Source organism: Ixodes scapularis, unplaced genomic scaffold (assembly GCF_016920785.2).
Source record: "Ixodes scapularis isolate PalLabHiFi unplaced genomic scaffold, ASM1692078v2 PGA_scaffold13__105_contigs__length_92229423, whole genome shotgun sequence".
Taxonomy (NCBI): Eukaryota; Metazoa; Arthropoda; class Arachnida; order Ixodida; family Ixodidae; genus Ixodes; species Ixodes scapularis.
The window spans coordinates 55,832,075-55,850,714 of NW_024609839.1; the positions used below are offsets into that span (position 1 = coordinate 55,832,075).

Sequence of the window (18,640 nt, forward strand, 5' to 3'; positions counted from 1 at the left end):
AGCTAGTGAAAAAAAGAAAAAAAAATACAGGAAGATCCATAGGTTAGTTCTTAGTGAATGCGTAGCATGGTCCTTGGGAAACGCCACACACTTCCTCCTTTGGGAATCGCTAAGGCTGACCTTTTCACGTCTCTGTTTTGGCTTTCTCTTTTGCTTCCTCTATTTTCTGCTGCCTCTTATTGGCCTCCTCGCGAGGTCAGTGTTAGCGATTCCCAAGGGGAGACATGTGTGGCGTTTCCCAGGGTCATGCTAGCGCATTCCCTAAAAATCGATCAATGGATCTTCCGGCAATTTCTTTCTATAACCCCTTTCGCGTACTCTGCCTGTCAGAGTACGTCGGCGCCATTAGATATGGTCGTCCATATCACTCGTGGAAAGAGCCACATTCATACCACTTCTGGAGGGAACCGCATCCATATCACTCGTGGAGGGACCCGCATCCATCGTTTTAACTACAAACACACATCATAGCTAACGCACCGCTATTATGGAAGCCCAAAGCGAAGAACATCCGGTGACGGCAGAGCGGCAAATGAGTACACTCGCATTCCACCGCGCCGCGCTGCAACACCTATTATATAACAAAGCCGCACAGGCGCAGTAGTCGTCTCCCATCAATGTCTAGCGTTGGCCTCCTCTGATGACGCCACAACATTCTGCACTACGACTTTGTTATCTAGGATGTGTTGCGCGGCGCCTCCTCCTCTCTGGCTCCACGCCAGCTGTGTGCAGAACTTTGACGAAAACGTAAGGGCTCGTTTTGACGAAAACGAGGCGGTGTCTGTCAGTTTGTCAGAGCCGGGGAGAGTTGGAGACGTTGACACGTGCTGACGTCAGCGCTTCGGACCAATGGGAGCGTCCCTCGCGTCAACCTCTCCGCCTCCTGCTCCCTCTCTGCCCGGTACTGACAAACGAAACATATACCGCCGGGTTTTAGTCAAAATAAGCGTTTTAATGCTAACAAATTAAAAAAAAAAAAAACTATGAAATGTTTTTTTTTTCTTGTTGAACTTTTCCAGCTTCTGGTAGGTTTCTTTTTAGACTGACCAAACTAATCAATCTAAAAGGCAAAAAAATACAGTAATGTTTACAGGGCGATGCAGGTACTTTGTAATTAAATCCATTGTAAATAATAATTGGGAACTTACCAAGTCGTTCCGCGTGTTTCTGGTAGAGCCGTATGAGTACCTCGTTCTGTATCATATGCTTGGCGGTCGGCGACTTCTCCGATATGGTGGCTGTGCAGCCGGCCGCCAAGGCAGCGGCACGGAAGCAGGCCTCCACCTGCTCCTTGATCATGAGCATTTCCGTTGTCGTGGGTGCCCGGACGCTGTAGCACAGCTCACTCTCATCGGGAATGATGTTACTCTTCGTCCCGGCATTAAGCATCACCCCTGGAATAAACAAACGTTTTAAGGAAATAATTTTACGAAATACATTACTTGCACTGATGTCACTTCAGGGGCCATTCTGTTGGCTAGAACCCGTAGACAAGGTCCGCTAAGAGTATAGGCACCTCATTTCCAGATCATCTTATGGGCGCCTGCTTATTGTTGCTAATTGCAGAACGAGCGACGTAATTACCATTAGAAAATGTGATAACCTGAGCTTTTACTATGGTATCAGGAAGCTCAGGCTATCCGGAGAGAAAGTTCGTCTGCTTCTGGCGCAGGGGTTGCGGTGACGTCAGAACACCGAGCTCTGATTAGCTCAATTGTAATGACAGTTGGTAGACCTCAAGGCAGCTAGCAGTAAGGTCTACCCACTATCCTTCAAATCAGAGCCAATCAGGTCTCGGCGTTCTGACGTCACCGCAACCCCTGCGCCAGAAGCAGACGAACTTTCTCTCCGCAAATCGGTGTTCTCTCTCGCGGTCTTTTTTAACGTTTCTGGAAAGCGGGAATGGCTGAGTTGTCGTTGCTACGTACTTAAAATGTGCCATGAAATTATTTTTCAACTCATTTCTCCTTAGCTTTCCTCCACAACTCAAAAGCGAAATGAGAAATCACGCGGTTTTGATATGCTTGCGCACCAGTGCGATGACCCCAGGTTTCTACCGTCCTTTCTAAGCGCACCGTGAAACTTGCCATTGGCAAGCGATGATAAGTGCAGTCACGGCACTCATTGCTCACGAACGAGAATCAAAATATTCGTCGACGGATTGAATGTTGACGAGCGCACACTTCCGAGTGACACGGTGCTCGTATCCAATGCGGGAGCTGGAGTAAGCTGACGTGTTGGGGGTCCTTGCAGTAGCAGCATGTCGGTGGTTCGCGCGCCTTTTTCCATGCTGCTCTTCTGTTCGGCGTGCAGGCGGTATTGGTTCTAATGCGCCTTAAGAGCACCTTCGTTCTCCGCCCAAAGCCTCGCGGCAGTGGGTCGGAGATAGGTGAAAGGTGTTCCTTCAGCGCAGTACGGGACGAAAGTTTCATCTGCTGTTTAGCTTCGTCGGGGTCATAGTCGTCTTCGTCTTCGTCATCTTCGGGTGAGGAAGATGCGTAGCCGTGATCATGGAGGTGGCAGGGCGGCTTGTGCGTCTCGCGGAGTGTAGCTATTATCGCGCGAGCTGCAGAGTGGGCCTGCTCATTGCCAGCTATGCCTGCGTGGGCGGGCGCCCAGGATAGCTGGACTTTTGTACCTTGCAGAGGAAGTTGGAGGGCCATCTTTTTTATGGATTTTGCTCTCTTGCAGGGGCTCTTCCTATTTCGGCACTCGGTGAGCGAGGCTACCGAGTCCGTAAAAACGTGGAGCTCTTTTGGTCTAATGGTTGTGTCGTTGAGGACTGTTTCAATCGCATATTGAATCGCTCCGAGTTCGACACCCTTGACGGAGGTGCTGTTTGGTAATTGTTTGGAAGATATAGTTCCTTTTCCTGGTATTGCCACTGCGACCGTAGAAGTTGGTCTGGGAGTGTCGCGAAAGCCGCGTCTGTGTAGACGGCTAGCTTCTCCGCCGAGCTTTCCCAGGTCTGTATTCCTTTGTTGTGTCTACTGGCTTGCGATTTCTGACGATCTGGATGTCTGAAGCTCGCGCTCTTCGGGATGGGCTTGCCTTCTACGAGGTCGATGTATTCTAACCAAGGAAAGTTGTTCTCTGGGAAGTCGGGAAGCGGGAGTTTAAGCGCTTGAATCAGACTGAGAATGGTTCTGCCGGATCGTAAGTGTTGCAGTCGTTCACGGTGGGCGGCAGATCGTACCATTACAGTTTCTTGTAAGGTGTTGAGCTGGGCATGTTCCATGAGTGTCCCTATTGGTGTGAATCGGGGTAGGCCAGTAATAACCCGTGCGGCTTGTCTGTTGATGGTTTCCAGTTTTTTCCACTGGCTTTTTGAGATGTTGTAATACAAAGCGCAGTAGCAGACTTTTGATACGATGAGTGCCTTCACCATCTCACGTGCAATTCCTTCGTTCGCTCCGCCTCTGGAGCTGCATATCCTTCTGATGACATGGATGATTGCCTTGCATTGCTGGCTGACCTTGGTCATCCAAGTTCTGCATGAGCCGTCTTCATCGATGTACATTCCGAGTATTCTGATCGAGGTAGAGGGTTGGATTCTGTTGCCTGCTAGCGTTAAGTACATCTGACTGGCGATGCGAGATTTTCTTTGTTTACGGGATGCGACGACCACATAGGTCGTTTTTCTCCGGGGATGCGGTGAGGCCGACCCCATTCAGATGGGGTTGCACTTCGTCCAATCCGGCTTGAAGAGTCTGTTGTTGGGTTCGGGTGTCGCCTGTCACTGTCCATAGGGAGATATCGTCCGCATATATGGTGAACTTGAGGCTTGGGATCCTCGATAGGCGGTGTGGGAGATCGGCCATTGCCATGTTAAACAGCAAAGGAGAGATCCTATTGTTCGAAGAACAGTGACTTCGCTGCGTTTTCCTAGAGGTCAAGCTTTTTTCTTTTTTTACTGTTTCCTCGGGTAAGTTCGCTTTTTGCACATTTTATAGAAAAAATGCACCACCTTTGGGCAACTTTGCAGAAAATCGTAGCGCGATCGGTTAAGAAACCGAAATTTGCAGTCGATTTAAAGAGCTCGGCCTCCACTTGAAACACCCGGTAATTCGGTTGATTTAATCCCTTAAGGAACAGTACGAAAGCTCCGTTTTCAAACCGGCATAAAAATCTTTTGTTTCAAAAATCTAAAGTAATCGGAAACGAAACGGTTACTTTTTCAGGCAACGGCCAGTTACTTTTCTTCTCAAATAACAAAATAATCTAATTCGATATGTTTAGCTTTGGTGCCTGGAACATGTCTTCGACTGGTGTGTCATAGCCTCCTCTATACGGAGAAAGCCTGGCGCGTCGCGTGAAAAGACGGCCGCCGTAAATGGGAAAGGAGGGGCGGAGAAACGGGAGCGGAGAGAACCTTGTCCGCTAGCGCCACAAAAGAGCAAGCGGCCAAACGCAGAAACAATCTTTTTTTTTTTCTCTCTCTCTCTTTTCTTGTCGCTATCGTGGAGAGGAGAAACTCAACGTCCCCCCTTTCCCGTTTCTCCCTGCGCCCTTTCGAATCGCCGCGCCCGTTTCTCCCGGAGTACAAAAACGACGGTGGCGAAAACACAAAAACAAGCGTGGTTCGGGGAGTGGCCGCTCACGACCCAAGCGCTCGCTGTCTAGGCCTGCCCTTTCTGCTCTGCGCTACCATATTGGTCACCGTTCGGCGCGCTCCTCCTCTCCTTTTTCCTGCGGCCGCGCGCTCTATGGCTCCGTCGTCGTTGTGCCAGGCTTTCTCCGTATAGAGGAGGCTATGGGTGTGTTTACCGCGGCCAAAAAAGTGGTCCCTCGATTTCCGCCTGATGACGTCATACAAGTGTCATGCTATCGCTGGTCGTGACCCTGGCGGCGTCCCAACAGTTGTGGTATATATAGCAGACGCCTGTTCTGCTGCAGGTCGCTCTCCACTGTGACAGTTCACGGAAGCTGGAGCAGCCGGAAGTTGGGACGCCTGGGACGCCGTGACGACAGCGACACTCGCGTTCGCTCGTGCTTTTCGCCAGCATTTCTACGGCCAACCGCCAGGATCGCGACATGCAACAGTATGACACTCCGGCTTCTGTGACGTCATTGGTTGTCACTTGGGGTCCACTTTTGATGTATGGGCGGGATAGGACGCTAAACACACCAGTCGAAGACGCGATCCAGGCACCATAGTTTTAACCAAGAGTACGTGTGATTGTAAATCGATGCCCCTTTTGGAGTAAGGTGTACCGTGAACTCTCCAGGATGGTTTCATGCGCTGTCGGAGCATGGAGATGTTGACGTACGCTCCGACTGCTGCGTCCAGGGCGCTCAGGCCTTCCCAAGGGGCCAGCGAGGCGTGCGCCGATTTTCCGTGGAACACGGCCTTGATCTGCGAATCGGGAATAAAATAGAAGCTGCATGTTTGTAGGGAATGTACAACGTGCGGTCCTATAAAGTTTGGCGCATTTCGGCATACCTCGCAAATTTCGAATTCGAAACGTGCCCTTCGCGACACTCTCAGCGCGAACGAGCTGTCGCTGGTTTTGTGTTTTTCTCTTGGTATTGAAGGACTGCCATCAAAGCTACTATAGTTGTAGATAGGGTCTCCCTAGGCTACTAGACTAAATGGCATATTTTGATGCCCCCAGTACCCTTTAAAGAAAAAAAAAAAAGCGAGGCTAGCCGAAGTTGTGTTCGCGCTAAAAGTGTCGCCAAGTGTACAGGCCTGAAATGGGGTAAGGGAACGTCGTTTCGCAAAACGTTTTATGTCTGTTTCAGAGCTCAACTCGGAGGTGGTAAACTTTAAAAGAAATTGAGCAAGAACCGGGGGCCGTGCATAAACTTTTCACCGTGCTAGTTACCTGACTGGCGGATAGAGGGTGTTGCCGCACTCATCGGCATTGAGGTTGCCCGAAAGAAAGAACGACCCTTGATGCGCTGTCTTTTTTGGAAATCGCCAAGGCGCACGATAGTGTACTACACGCACTACTAACGCAGTGCTTAGAGCAGTAGGAGTTGCAGAAGCGGTGTGTCACCCTTGTGCGTTGCCTGACTTGCCTCTACACGGGAAATGCGGTACGAGCAAAACTGGGAGGGGCAGAGTCAGATGAAGCGCGCCGTGAAACTCTGCGTGAATGAAGCTGCTGAACCAAAGTTTCTAAGACGAACGTCAGTTCCATACGCCCTCCGACAAAAGATCGAAGAGGAGCTGGATCGTCTTTAGAAAGAGAACATAATCACTCCTATGATGAACAGTAAGTGGGCGACTCCAATCGTCCCAGTGATGAAGGGAAATGGGCAAGTGCTCACATGCGGGGATTGCAAGGCTGAGTTAAGCCTCAAAGCCTATCTGGCTTCAAGGCTTAACTTAGCCTTAAGGCCAGATAGGTACCCATTACCGAAGTCTGAAGATCTCATTGTGAAAATTGCCCATGGGGAGAGGTTCACCACGCTGGATTGCAAACAAGCCTACTTCCAGATCCCCTTAGCGGAAGAATCAAGAAATTTTACTGTGATCCAAAAACGCACAAGTGTGAACAGCGTGCCATTTAGAATGGCCCCCAATATCGGCTATCTTCCAATGGCTATCGATGAACTCGTTTCGAACTTGCCGTGCACAGGTGCCTTTCAGGATGACATCGTGGTAACTAGGGATGCCGCGAACCACCCGAGGTTCGATTTTGAAAGGTTTCGATATTTTCGAACCGAACTGATATTCGATTTCGAAAGGTTTCGATATTTTCGACCGTACAGAGATTCTAATTAAAAAAATTCGCAACTTCCAAAAATCGTGGAGTTTCGAATTCGAAAAGTTCGAAGCTTTCACGGTTTCTAAAAGTTCGGGTTTGATTATTTCGAATATTGTTTTACTTGAGGTTCAAGAAATTCGAAGATTTCGAACTTTCCTAACTTGAAAATCGAGAGATTCGACTGCTTCGAATTTTTTTGGATCTGAAATTCGAAAAATTCGATCGTTTCGATTCTTATAGACATAAAGGTCGATAAATTCGAAGATTTCGAAGGTTTCGATTCGCTTTCAGCGCCAAATTAAAAAAAAAAAAAGCTTAGGTTTTGAATTTTTTTTAAAGTCACTCTTGCGACCCAGTAAGACCGAGAGAGACCAGACCGCTTTTTAAGCTTCTTGCGAACTCTTAGGACTAGCTCCGCGCTGCAGCGCATCAGCTCCTAAGAAGTCGCCAAAGGCTTAAAAACCGGTCTGGTCTCTCTCGGTCTTGCTCGGTCCCAAGAGTGTGAACGGCGCTTAACATTTTCACGCCTCACTGGTTTTTACGAAATCAGGTTTAGAAATGTTCGGGTGTGATATTTAGACTGCGCGAACTTGGTCAGGTAATTAAATGGGACGACGAGTGTCCCGGATGTGCTGGATTATTTGCCAGTGCAGAGTGACGTGTGCAGATCAGTAATTAATTGTGACCGCCAGCCCGGGGAGGAGGGGGTGCCCCGGCGCTCACTCACCGGGGCACCGCCATGTTTCCCCGCCGTCCTTACTATGCCGGTCACGTGACCTAAAATTCTCCCTCGTAGGGAAATGCGGTTAACTTCTAACCGCGGTTAAAGTTAACCAGCTTCGAGCAGACGGGCGCTGGAGTTCAAGCAGACGCCAACAACGGATGCACGAGACAACAAATCGCGCATGCAGTGTGGGAAAACAACAAAGGCCCGACTGGAGCTCTGGTTGCGCGTTATTCAGGAGGGGGGATCGGTGGCCGAGTGGTCTAGCGCACACCAGCTCGGAGCACGTGGAGCGAAAGCTCGCGCTGCAGAACCCAGGGATCCTGGGTTCAATCCCCACCCCTGCCCGTGTTTCGATCTGGATGAGCATCGTACCGGCGTGCGGTCGTGTATCACTACTGCGTGGTGCACGTTTAAGACCCCAGGCTAGCGGTTGTACTGCACTGGCTAAATTGCTCATCTACAGCTGGGAGACTCGTCGCCCGTTGAGGCAGACCAAGTTATAGGCTGTATAAACATACACACAACCCAATTATTATTATTCAGGACAAATATATCCCTGTTACACGGGCACACTTAACCGCGGTTAACTCAGCTTTAACTGCGGTTACGTGGCAGCACAGATGCGGCACTGTGCCTCGGACGGCTAGTTCAAAAGAAGTGAAGAAAGCGCGTGCACTGCTTTGATGGGTACTTAAGATGCTCAAGCGCACGTTCGCCCATAGCTCTGACCGCATCGCCGCAGAATGTTGTTGGCAAGTATTGTGCGCAAATTGTGGTTTAGCGTAACTGCAGTTAAGTGTGCCCGTGTAACAAGGGTATTATTGATCTTCCTCATTATTCTTTTTTAGAGCGCAGCTCTTAGGCGCCCGTTTCCGGCTTGAGCGGCGTCGCCGTCGCCGTCGGCGTAACCGCGCGGTGCATTATGGGTAAATTTCCCCGCTAAATTTAGCAGGAAAATTTCCCCGTTAAATTTAGCGAAAAATTTCCCCCGTTAAATTTAGCGAAAAAAATTCCCCGCTAAATTTAGTGGGAAATTTTCTCCACTAAATTTGGAGGAAAAATTTCCCCCCTAAAATTAGCGAAAAACTTTTCCGCTAAAATTAGCGGAAATAATTCCCCACTAAATTTAGCAGGAGCATTTCCCCACTAAATTTAGCTGAATTTTTTTTCCTAAATGGGAGGCGAGCAGGAGAGAAGGATGGGCACAGCCCCCTCTCCGTACCTTCCCCTCCTCCTTCTCAAGAGCTGCGCTCTAATTCGACGTTACAGGGGATTATACGTCTTTCTTTTTTTTTTTTCTTATTCTTGGCTAGGTGCCTAAGGTTTTTCGAGCTTGCCCGTTTCTAGGGGAAAACCCGCAAATCATCATCATCACGACACGGTTGCTTTAATTGTTGGTTTTTGTTTCAACGTGCCCGCGGCTGTGTTCATGTACTGCGCCGTTTTCGCTTACTCCTGTGATAAAAATGCGCCTCTTAGCACAAAACCCATCAGACACTGGTATCGAGCCCCGTTGAGAACTACTCGGTGGTCTCGAACCCGAATTGCGGACTTAATCCGGTCATGTTGTTTGTTTATTTTGACCATGTTTGGCGGCGAAACGACTCAACTAATGCAGAAGGAGAATTAATATTGTTTCCAGCCGTTGCCGCTGTAATTCCTGCATGTGTACCTTAGGAAAAAAAAAAAAAAAAACACTGTGAACTTTATAAAAATGTGCTCAATTGCAAAGATCAGATGACCTCACAAGTTTACTGGTTCACTGTTTCATTTTTTTTTTTTGCGGAGGCCATGTTCCTGCGAACTATGGAGACAGGTAAAGTCTGTATAATGACGCAGATAATATTTAAAGCATGGAGTGATAAATTGTAAGTATCTGTTTCTCTTTAAATATTTTAATTGTCATAACATATTTTAATAGGCCAACGTAGGTCGAGTTGTAAACTTTTTAATTGCCGGCCATGCTGAAGTACTCATTACGTACTCAAAATGTTGGTCTTGGGAAATAACCTATTTATTACTCGTACACTTGCTTACGACGTACTCAGGAGAGGAAATATTTTACACGCCCATCATGTGATGTCTGAAGTCTGTCTTCCATTTCCTAAATGATATTAAGAGGTGCCAATAGAAATGACATCCGGCAGGTCTGGCCGAATTCCGGTCATCGACCCGTTGAGACATATCTTTATTCGTTTGAAAGGATACACTTGGTAAATGTCACCCGCCGCTTAAAATAAATCTCGGCATCGACTAAGTTTCACTCGTCTATTTCCCATGCAGGCGTCTTTTCGGCATAGCGTACTGCTGGTTCCAAACACTCTTAAGCTGTCTGCGACAGCTATTACGCCTGAGGAGCCTCAACCATTATGTCGAAATTAACTAACCGAATTGAATTGCTTAAGGAATTCGTTAACTAGAGCGACTGAAAGCATGTAGCAGATGCAGTTCGTTTAAACTATAAATAAACCGAAAAAGTATTAGGATACCGAATGCGCGATCATAAATCGTATCACAAAAACGATTAAGTATGTCTAATATATTTAAGTGTAATACGACTCATATCACACTTGAATGCATTAGACATACTTAACCGTTTTTGCCATACGATTTGTGATAGAGCATTTGGTATCCTAAATACTTGGAAGGTTTATTTATAAATTGAAGAAGCTGTATTTGCTATAGAAACTATATTTTTTTTCTCATATTATATGAGGAAAAAATATTCCCTGATGTTGATGTTACTATTACTCATAATCATCAAAAGTAACGCAAGTTCGTTACCTATCTTCACGAGTTTCCCAGCATATTCAGAAGAACTGAGTCGTTTCATTTCTTTTGAAGGCAATGCGCGATGTTTTTAAAGGAACAGACGGGGCGGTGCCTTAAGCTGAACAATTCTGTCAACTTTGTTTTGTATGTGCAGTATATAGGATACTGTATGCGCGATCATTAACGGCTATCAAGCCCCTCGTGCAAATGAGTACCGTCAGATCGATGTCAGTGCGCTTAACGTCGAACTGAAGTTTTGGGGTGTCTTATATGGGAGAAAGGGTGTAAGAATACACCACTTTTTTTAGAGTGTATTCTATGGGCCAGTACGTACTGTGCTTGTGAATGACGTACCAAAATCGTTGAACAAGCATGCGTTGCCGTAAGTAATTGGACCCTAGATGTTTGTGGTGTGTTAGAGTCATCTAAATAATGACCACAGCGGTTCTTACGCTGTAAAACGAGCCGCACAAATCGACGCCATCTCATAGAAGGCTAAACTCTCACCGAATGTGCACTGAGGTGTTGGACGTTACCTCGTGAAACTTCTTGGGTTAGGAATTCACTTCCGGTATAACGCGAGGCCAACCCACTTGCTAAAGTCATCGGTGGACGTGTTAATTCTCACAGACGGCCGAGTTAGCAATGACTACTTAGTGGCGCCATATGTCCCGATAGGCGCAGGTAGCAGACGACGCACTCTCTCGTCTGCCAGCTGGCTCGCATCTAGCATATTGACTTAAACAGCGCTAATTTGGCAAGGAAGGAAGAGACAGCAGGAAGGAAAAAATAGCAGACCCTAGACAAGCCGCCGACGGGTCGTCTTCTCGATCGCCGCCTCGTCTTAAATTCAGATAAAGACTGCTGAAAAAAAATGAGTGTATGATGATGCCCGTTTGTATTGCCAACTACTCCGCCAAACGCAGTCGATCAAGGTGAAAAAAAAAAGGAACTCGACTGAGCCTAAAATAATTTCCCTCGTGCATAGAAAGATACACAGCGAAAATTCGTCAACATGGTGTCCGACGAGATTTGGAAACTCAAGTACATCACGTGAAATAGCCCTAATTCAAACGGGGGATAGGGGCACCAAAATCAAAAGGAGGGGGACGAGGGGAGATAACTACTTATTAATTTTTCAGAGATCCCTATGACAGCTTTCACAGCACCAAAGAATACGTTATACTAAAAAAATTTAAACAAGGACGAAGAGGCAACAATGAAGACGAAGAAGCAACTACACAAAGAACAGAACCTAACAACCACAAGTTAACTTAAACAACAACTGCCGATTTGCGGGCGCACTCTCTTGGCTAAGTTCTACTGGGATTTTCTTCATTTTTTCTCTTTACAACTTAACTATTCTAAGCAGTTTATTTGTAGTTTATATTTTCGACTGTACTAAGTCTGCAGTGCCAACGCGAGTGCAGACCGGAGCACTTTATTTTCCATTCCTTTACTCGCTTCACCTAAATTCTATATTCGGCGATTCAAAGCAGAAATACATTGGTGAGTGCGTGTTCACACTCACCAGACTCCGTGCGGTCATCATGAGGCGGAGGGCGTCCCTGTGCTCGGGGTGGGACATGAGCGCCACATCGACGTCGTCGAAGGCGCCCTTCTGCAACATCAGCTCTTTGCCCATGCCGCCTTCTTCAGCGGGTGTGCCCATGATCACGACCTGCAACCGTCGAGAACACGACTCCGTCAACCCCCATCATCCGCATGAATGCTGTGTCAAGAAAATGTGCAAGGGGAGAGGCGACCTCGTCAGACTTTGGTGTCCTTTCTGTCTCTGACCCCCAGTCAAATAATAAACACACACACGCACACACACACACACACACACACACACACATATATATATATATATACATATATATATATATATATGTGAGACAAAAATGCAGCGGAGGATGCCGAAAAGAATAAACGGCAGAAAAATGTACTCTAGACGGTTGTTTGCAGTTTCATAACATATTATTCAGTGGGAGTTTCGGCCTGAGACAGACCTTTTTCAAGGCTGGTTACATGACATGAAAAATCGACACACCTCGGCTACATCACGTGGCCCATGACGTCAAGGGGTAAAACTAATTCAAAACACCTGGGAAGAAGCACACAAAACACCTTCAAGAGCTCACGATACACCGTCGAAGGATGAGATCCCAGCGTAAACATGGCCGGGGAGAGAGAGAAACAACACGTGCAACACCGAAAAATCTAACTGTTAGATTTTCCGGTGTTGCACGTGTTGTTTCCGCACGTCGCTATTCTTTCTCTACAAGATTAGAGAAAATTAATACGTCACTCAAAATTCACACAAAAGCAGCTTTGCCGTTAGTTGCGGTGGCCCGATCTTTGGCATGCTTTGACCATTTCAGTGGCTGAAACGACTAGGGCATCCTGACCACGTCAAGATGCCCTAGCCGTTCTCGGCGACAGATGGCTCGGGCGAATGACATTTGACAGTAGTGTCGATAGTCTTACGATAGTTGACTATCGATTGCACTATCGATAGTCTTTTTACTATTTATAGCTATATTTTGCTCCCGCTATCGATAATATCGATAGCTTTGCATGACTACATGTTAGTCATCGTCATTTGTTGGTGACATACCTGCGCTGTTAAACATACACCGGGACGGCAAACTTTAGATTGGTGCATAACGAAACACACACACACACACACACCTAGCAGCTCAATGCCGCAGGCCCTATAAAAAATTAAAAATTAGCTCCGTTGACCTTGAGCTGACAGTGCTGTGGGAGTTATGCACTCGCCGGACCAATCAACCGCCTCCCTTGCACCACCTAACACCGCTCCCTGAGCACTTGTGTACCGACGGAAGCGTAATCACGTGGCTAAAGGTAGACAGGACTGGTCCTACCAGCACGTAGCTTCCACCGTACTGTCAGCTAATGAATGAATGGAGTAGGGTCCTTCCCGGGGGAAAAAGACTCGTGAGCCCGTCACAAAATAGCCCGAAGAGCGATCCACGAATCCCAGTGAAAGCATAGCAACAGCCCCTTCGGTGTTCCTTTCTTGCCGGTGCAACTAATCCTTGTTGCTCAGATTTGGGGATTATAAGCCGCTTAGACGCTTAGCATGCGAGAAGAAAATTGGAGGGGCCCTAACAATAGAAGGAAATCTGTCAGAAAGAATCTTTTTGCGCAAGGGCTTTAAAGGCCGACGACAATTACGCGCTTTCCACTTTTCCCTCGCTTCTTCCTCACCCTCATTCTACCCTTTCCATTGTTCCCCGTTTTCTCCTCTCCCCTCCCCCTTCCCTCGTGCCCTACGCCTGCTCCGCTAAGCCCACGGCGGCGAAGCCATAGACTTCAACAAAAAGAAAAGGATTACGTTACAAAAGAGCAACCCTAACATGACTGACAGGCGGCCTTGAGTTTGTGAGTTACAATGCCGTTGGCGTCAGTGCAGGTTTCTAGTCAGCGTGCCGTGCACGGGTACTTCTTTACAAGTTCTCCTTTGAGTTTTCCTATTTTTTTATTTTTTTTTTTGGGGGGGGGGGGGGGGGGGGAGAAGGGAAGAGGGGGCGGGGGGGGAGGGGGGGCGACGTTTCTAGATACAGTTGAAAGCCGTTCTTTGTTTTTAGTGCTTCCTTTCGTTATATCGAGGCGATACCCACGATTTTGAAAAATATCGTCCTACCATGCGCAGCCCCCACGCAGGTGCTGGTTCGAAAGTTGTGGCTATGAAAACATGTGATTACGTGTCTCAGGATGCACTAAACTCTAAACCCCAATACAGAAAAAAAAAAGAAAAAAAATATATATAACGGACAACAGTAGCACGACTTTGGGTCTTATTGTTCATTATTTTAATTTTCCTTGTCTGGGGGTTTAGATTTTGATGTTTCATAAGCAGGCCGCCTGTGCACTTAATCCTATCGAGATACGTTATGAGTAAGCTGTACATTTTTCCGTGTTCATTTATCAAAAACAAAAACAAAGAATCGGCGGATGTTTTTTTTTTTGTTTATTTTTTTTTTGTGTGTATTCATTTTATAAACAAGACATATCTTGGAGATATGTCTCGTACGGAAAGTAAGAACGGTTATTACCGGTAAAATAACCTAATGGAAATATTAAGGGTTTATGTCTAAGCGCACAGGGTCTCCAAAAAAAAAATCATAGGTAGAGCAAGAATTCTTAGAAATTGGTATTATGGTTTTCGTCGAATTCGTAGTGTTGGCATCAACCATTGCCTCTTGGGGTTTTTCGGTTTAACCGAATTTGTGTTTATGGCGCTGAAGGACATTTAACGGTGTTCCTCGGTTAACACCGGAAAATAGGCAATAGGAAATGGCGGATATGAATGGAATGTTTGACAACAGTGGGTTTATCTGCCCTTAAATCATTCTATCGATCCAACAGGAGGCCTTTCTTTCTCTCCCACTCTGGGAAGGCACAATCCACACGTGTCGGCTCGGCCAATTTCTGCGGCGGCCGTCTCCTGCGAGTGTCAAGATGGTGCAGCACAAAGCGGATAATAAAATTAGAGGAAGATCCATTGGTGCATCCTTAGCGAATGCGTCAGCATGACTCTTGGGAGGCGCTACACACGTGCCCATTTGGGAAACGCTAAGGCTTACGGCTTCGCTTTTTTTGTTTTGGCTTTCTCTTTAGGCTTCCTCATTTGGTTCCTCGATTTTTTTGCTTGTTTTTGTTTGCTTCGTAATGGGGTCAGAGTTAGCGTTTTGGAAAAGGGGACGTGTGTGGCGTTTCCCAAGGGTCACGCCAACGCCTTCCCGAAGGATCCTCCGATGGATCTTCCTTTATATGTTTCCGGCCTTGGAGGCTCTCTTTTGCCCGCCTTGCACGCTTTTCAGCGGCGTCCGCCGACTGACGCTGCTTTCGCTGTTCACCAGTTTCGGCAGCCCATCTCCTTCGTTCACAATCCGTCCTCTTTTGCCGCCTTCTTGAACCACCGCTGGTACTTGGTTCACACTCACTTTCGTGGTACAAACCAAGGCATACGCGCTCCGCACGCCTGCAAGTTCAGTCTCAGCCCCGCATTCGCGCGCACATTGGCTTCCGCTATATAACGTCGCCTCCCTCCAGCCCTTGTCCTTCACTACTTTCCTCCATCTACGCAGCCCGCTTACCTTTCCACTGTTTTGTTACAGTAGCTTAATAGGTGTGTTCAGAGACGGACGCCATCAAATGTTCCTGTCATTGGTACTAATGCTAACGCATTGATAGGCGCTACCTTTCCTCGAAGCGAGGCATCCGCGTCCAGTGCCGCTTTGACGGCGATGCCGGCGCCGACCGAGCTCATGGCGATCAGGTTGTGGCCGCAGGCGTGGCCCAGGCCGGGCAGGGCGTCGTACTCGCACAGCAAGGCCACCACGGGACGGCCGTCTGGACGAGGAAAGACACGCTCGAGCAGACGGCCAGGGCCAAGGGCCATCCGATCCAAACCACAAAACGGCGCGTGAAAAGGTTCGGAAAGCGGAGTCTATTTTTTATATATGCATAACTTACAAAGCCTGCTGCGGCTCAAAAGTGTGCGGTAGCGTTTGGATGACCCAGCTAGCTCACCGGCGACTGGCGGAGGGGGAGGGGGGGGGGGGGGGGGGGGGGGGTTGTTTTTTCTGCTGGCCGCAGCGGGCAGTAGTCGCTCCGGGCGGGAGAGGGAGAAAAAGCCCGTCTTGTGGTACATGATGGGGATGACGAAGCCCCTTTTGTGGAATTTTCAGTGACTTTGAAGTGGAGAATGAAACAAAAGCGACTGCTACTTAAGACTCTTTTTGTCCTTTTGTTGGATTCCCCAAAAGCAAAGACCGCCCTGCACCCCCCCCCCCCCTCCATTGACTATCTTTTAGAGTCATTTTTGAAATCATTTCCTTACGTCTATTAAGTAGTATCGCAAAAGTAATTTGGTCGTTTTGGAAGTGCTGAAATACCTTGTACCATTTTCTATGTTATTTTATTTCCATTTCCCGTTGGCACCCTTTGTTACTGCAATTTTCCTACCAAGGGATCTGTGAAATAAGTCTCCCTCATGAGGACGGTACAAAAAGCCCGTCTTCAAAAATGGCGCGAAATTCGTCGACTTGAAAATTCCAAGGAATCGGAAAGTAACGGTTATTTTTTCGAGTAAAGGTCACTTACTTTTTCTGTCAAGGAATCAAGGAATCTAATTGAATATTTTTTTATCTAGTGTAGATTTCATGTCACATCCGTCAAGATGGACTCGGGGTATCCCGAACTTTGCAGTCGCTGGATTTGGTTGGTGAAGCTCTCTCCGGCTGAATGGTGACACGACTTGTTTAACGCCGCTCTTAAGCAATTGGTCACGATTCCTCTTTTGGTGAGTTTGGAATGAGCTGAGTCGAATCGGAGTAGCTTTTTCTTTGATCTTGGTAAATACATCCAGCACAAATGGTTGTCCTGGAAGGTCATTTGCAAGTCTAAAAATTGAAGGACGCTGTTTGTGGGAAGTTCATGTGTAAATTTGAGTCCTTGAGAATGCTTCACAAAGGTGGCGTGAAGGTCGTGAACTGCTTTGGTGTTGCTGTTTTCCAAACGATTACAGAGAAGTACGAGGTAGTCGTCGACGTATCTAAAAATACGCGTGACTTGGCCGCTTGGAAGATTGTCGGCAATAAGCCGGTCGCACTTGGACAGGAAAATATCACATAACACAGGGGCAACGCATGACCCTATGCATATTCCCTTTCTTTGAACGTAGTTCTTGCCATTAAACGTGACTACAGTGGATGAAAAGTAGAACCTTAAGAGCTCTAGAAATGATCCTACCGGTAGGCCACAATTATTTTGAAAGGCTATTGCTCCATTTGCTTCAATAGATTCATTTACTGCTTCAAAGAGTTCAGCATGTGGGATGGAATAGAATAAATCTTCAACGTCGAGAGAGAGCCCATAACGTACTGTTGAAGCATTGGTTTTTAGATATTGAATTAAGGCATCAGAATTGGGTACCAGGAACGGATCATCAAGTTGGAGAGTGGAGAGTTGACGGAGAAGGAAACGTGAAACCGCTCCCTGCCAAGAACCTCTTTCCGTGACGATTGCGCGAAAAGGACACTCTTTCTTGTGCGTTTTGGCAGTAAAGAATATATCTAGCAGGTCTTCTTTTGCAGACGTGATCTTTTTCATTAGTTGTGTCAATTCAAGTTTGTGACACAATTGAAGCGCCTTGGCCTTCATTGGCTTAGCTTTGAACCCTGATAACTCTTTGAAGTTTTTTGAAATGGCTATCCCAGCTTTCTCTAGATAGGTCGTTCTAGGAGCTACAACAAACCCACTTTCTTTATCAGATACCAGTACAGTCAGATCGTTAGTTTTGAAATGGTTGGTTATATAAGCCGATTTTGTCTTGATCTTGTTGTGAGGATTTACTTTCAGCAACACACCAACACAGTCGTCAATGCAGCGGACTCTATCGGTTTCCCGGGCTTTCGCTGCGATGTTATGAACGGTTGATAGCATATTTACTCCTTTTCTGTGAGGCGGAGTACAAAATTTGGGACCTTTCTCGAGCTCCTTCGCAATGTTTACAGGAAGTATGGCACCTCCCAACAATGTGACACACTCGCCTTGCTGTTGTTTCCTGCTGTTGCGGTGAGTTTTTAGTTGAGGAACGTAGGACCACCAGATGAATTCAGTCATCTTGCTAGCTGTGAGCAGATAAGACTGGAATCTTGCGTCGTGACCGCCACTGGGACTCCCAAACCCAGCAAGAACCTTAAGGCACAGACGAAAAAACCGGACTTGTTGAAGATTTATTCTATTCCATCCCACATGCTGAACTCTTTGAAGCAGTAAATGAATCTATTGAAGCAAATGGAGCAATAGCCTTTCAAAATAATTGTGGCCTACCGGTAGGATCATTTCTAGAGCTCTTAAGGTTCTACTTGTCATCCACTGTAGTCACGTTTAATGGCAAGAACTACGTTCAAAGAAAGGGAATATGCATAGGGTCATGCGTTGCCCCTGTGTTATGTGATATTTTGCTGTCCAAGTGCGACCGGCTTATTGCCGACAATCTTCCAAGCGGCCAAGTCACGCGTATTTTTAGATACGTCGACGACTACCTCGTACTTCTCTGTAATCGTTTGGAAAACAGCAACACCAAAGCAGTTCACACGCCACCTTTGTGAAGCATTCTCAAGGACTCAAATTTACACATGAACTTCCCACAAACAGCGTCCTTCAATTTTTAGACTTGCAAATGACCTTCCAGGACAACCATTTGTGCTGGATGTATTTACCAAGATCAAAGAAAAAGCTACTCCGATTCGACTCAGCTCATTCCAAACTCACCAAAAGAGGAATCGTGACCAATTGCTTAAGAGCGGCGTTAAACAAGTCGTGTCACCATTCAGCCGGAGAGAGCTTCACCAACCAAATCCAGCGACTGCAAAGTTCGGGATAC

The 18,640-nt window shown here is 47.1% G+C and overlaps 1 protein-coding gene across 1 annotated transcript in view; it reads right to left on the bottom strand.

Moving 5' to 3' along the window:
* LOC8043126 (peptidase M20 domain-containing protein 2) overlaps positions 1–18,640 on the bottom strand; it is a 45,984-nt gene that overhangs the window by 8,224 nt on the left and 19,120 nt on the right. The window contains exons 3-6 of the mRNA XM_029966557.4: positions 15,449–15,600; positions 11,747–11,896; positions 5,215–5,356; positions 1,149–1,394 (exon numbers count right to left, since the gene is read on the bottom strand). Of these exons, the coding sequence (XP_029822417.3) occupies positions 1,149–1,394; positions 5,215–5,356; positions 11,747–11,896; positions 15,449–15,600 (690 nt within the window). The remainder of the gene's footprint in view (positions 1–1,148; positions 1,395–5,214; positions 5,357–11,746; positions 11,897–15,448; positions 15,601–18,640) is intronic.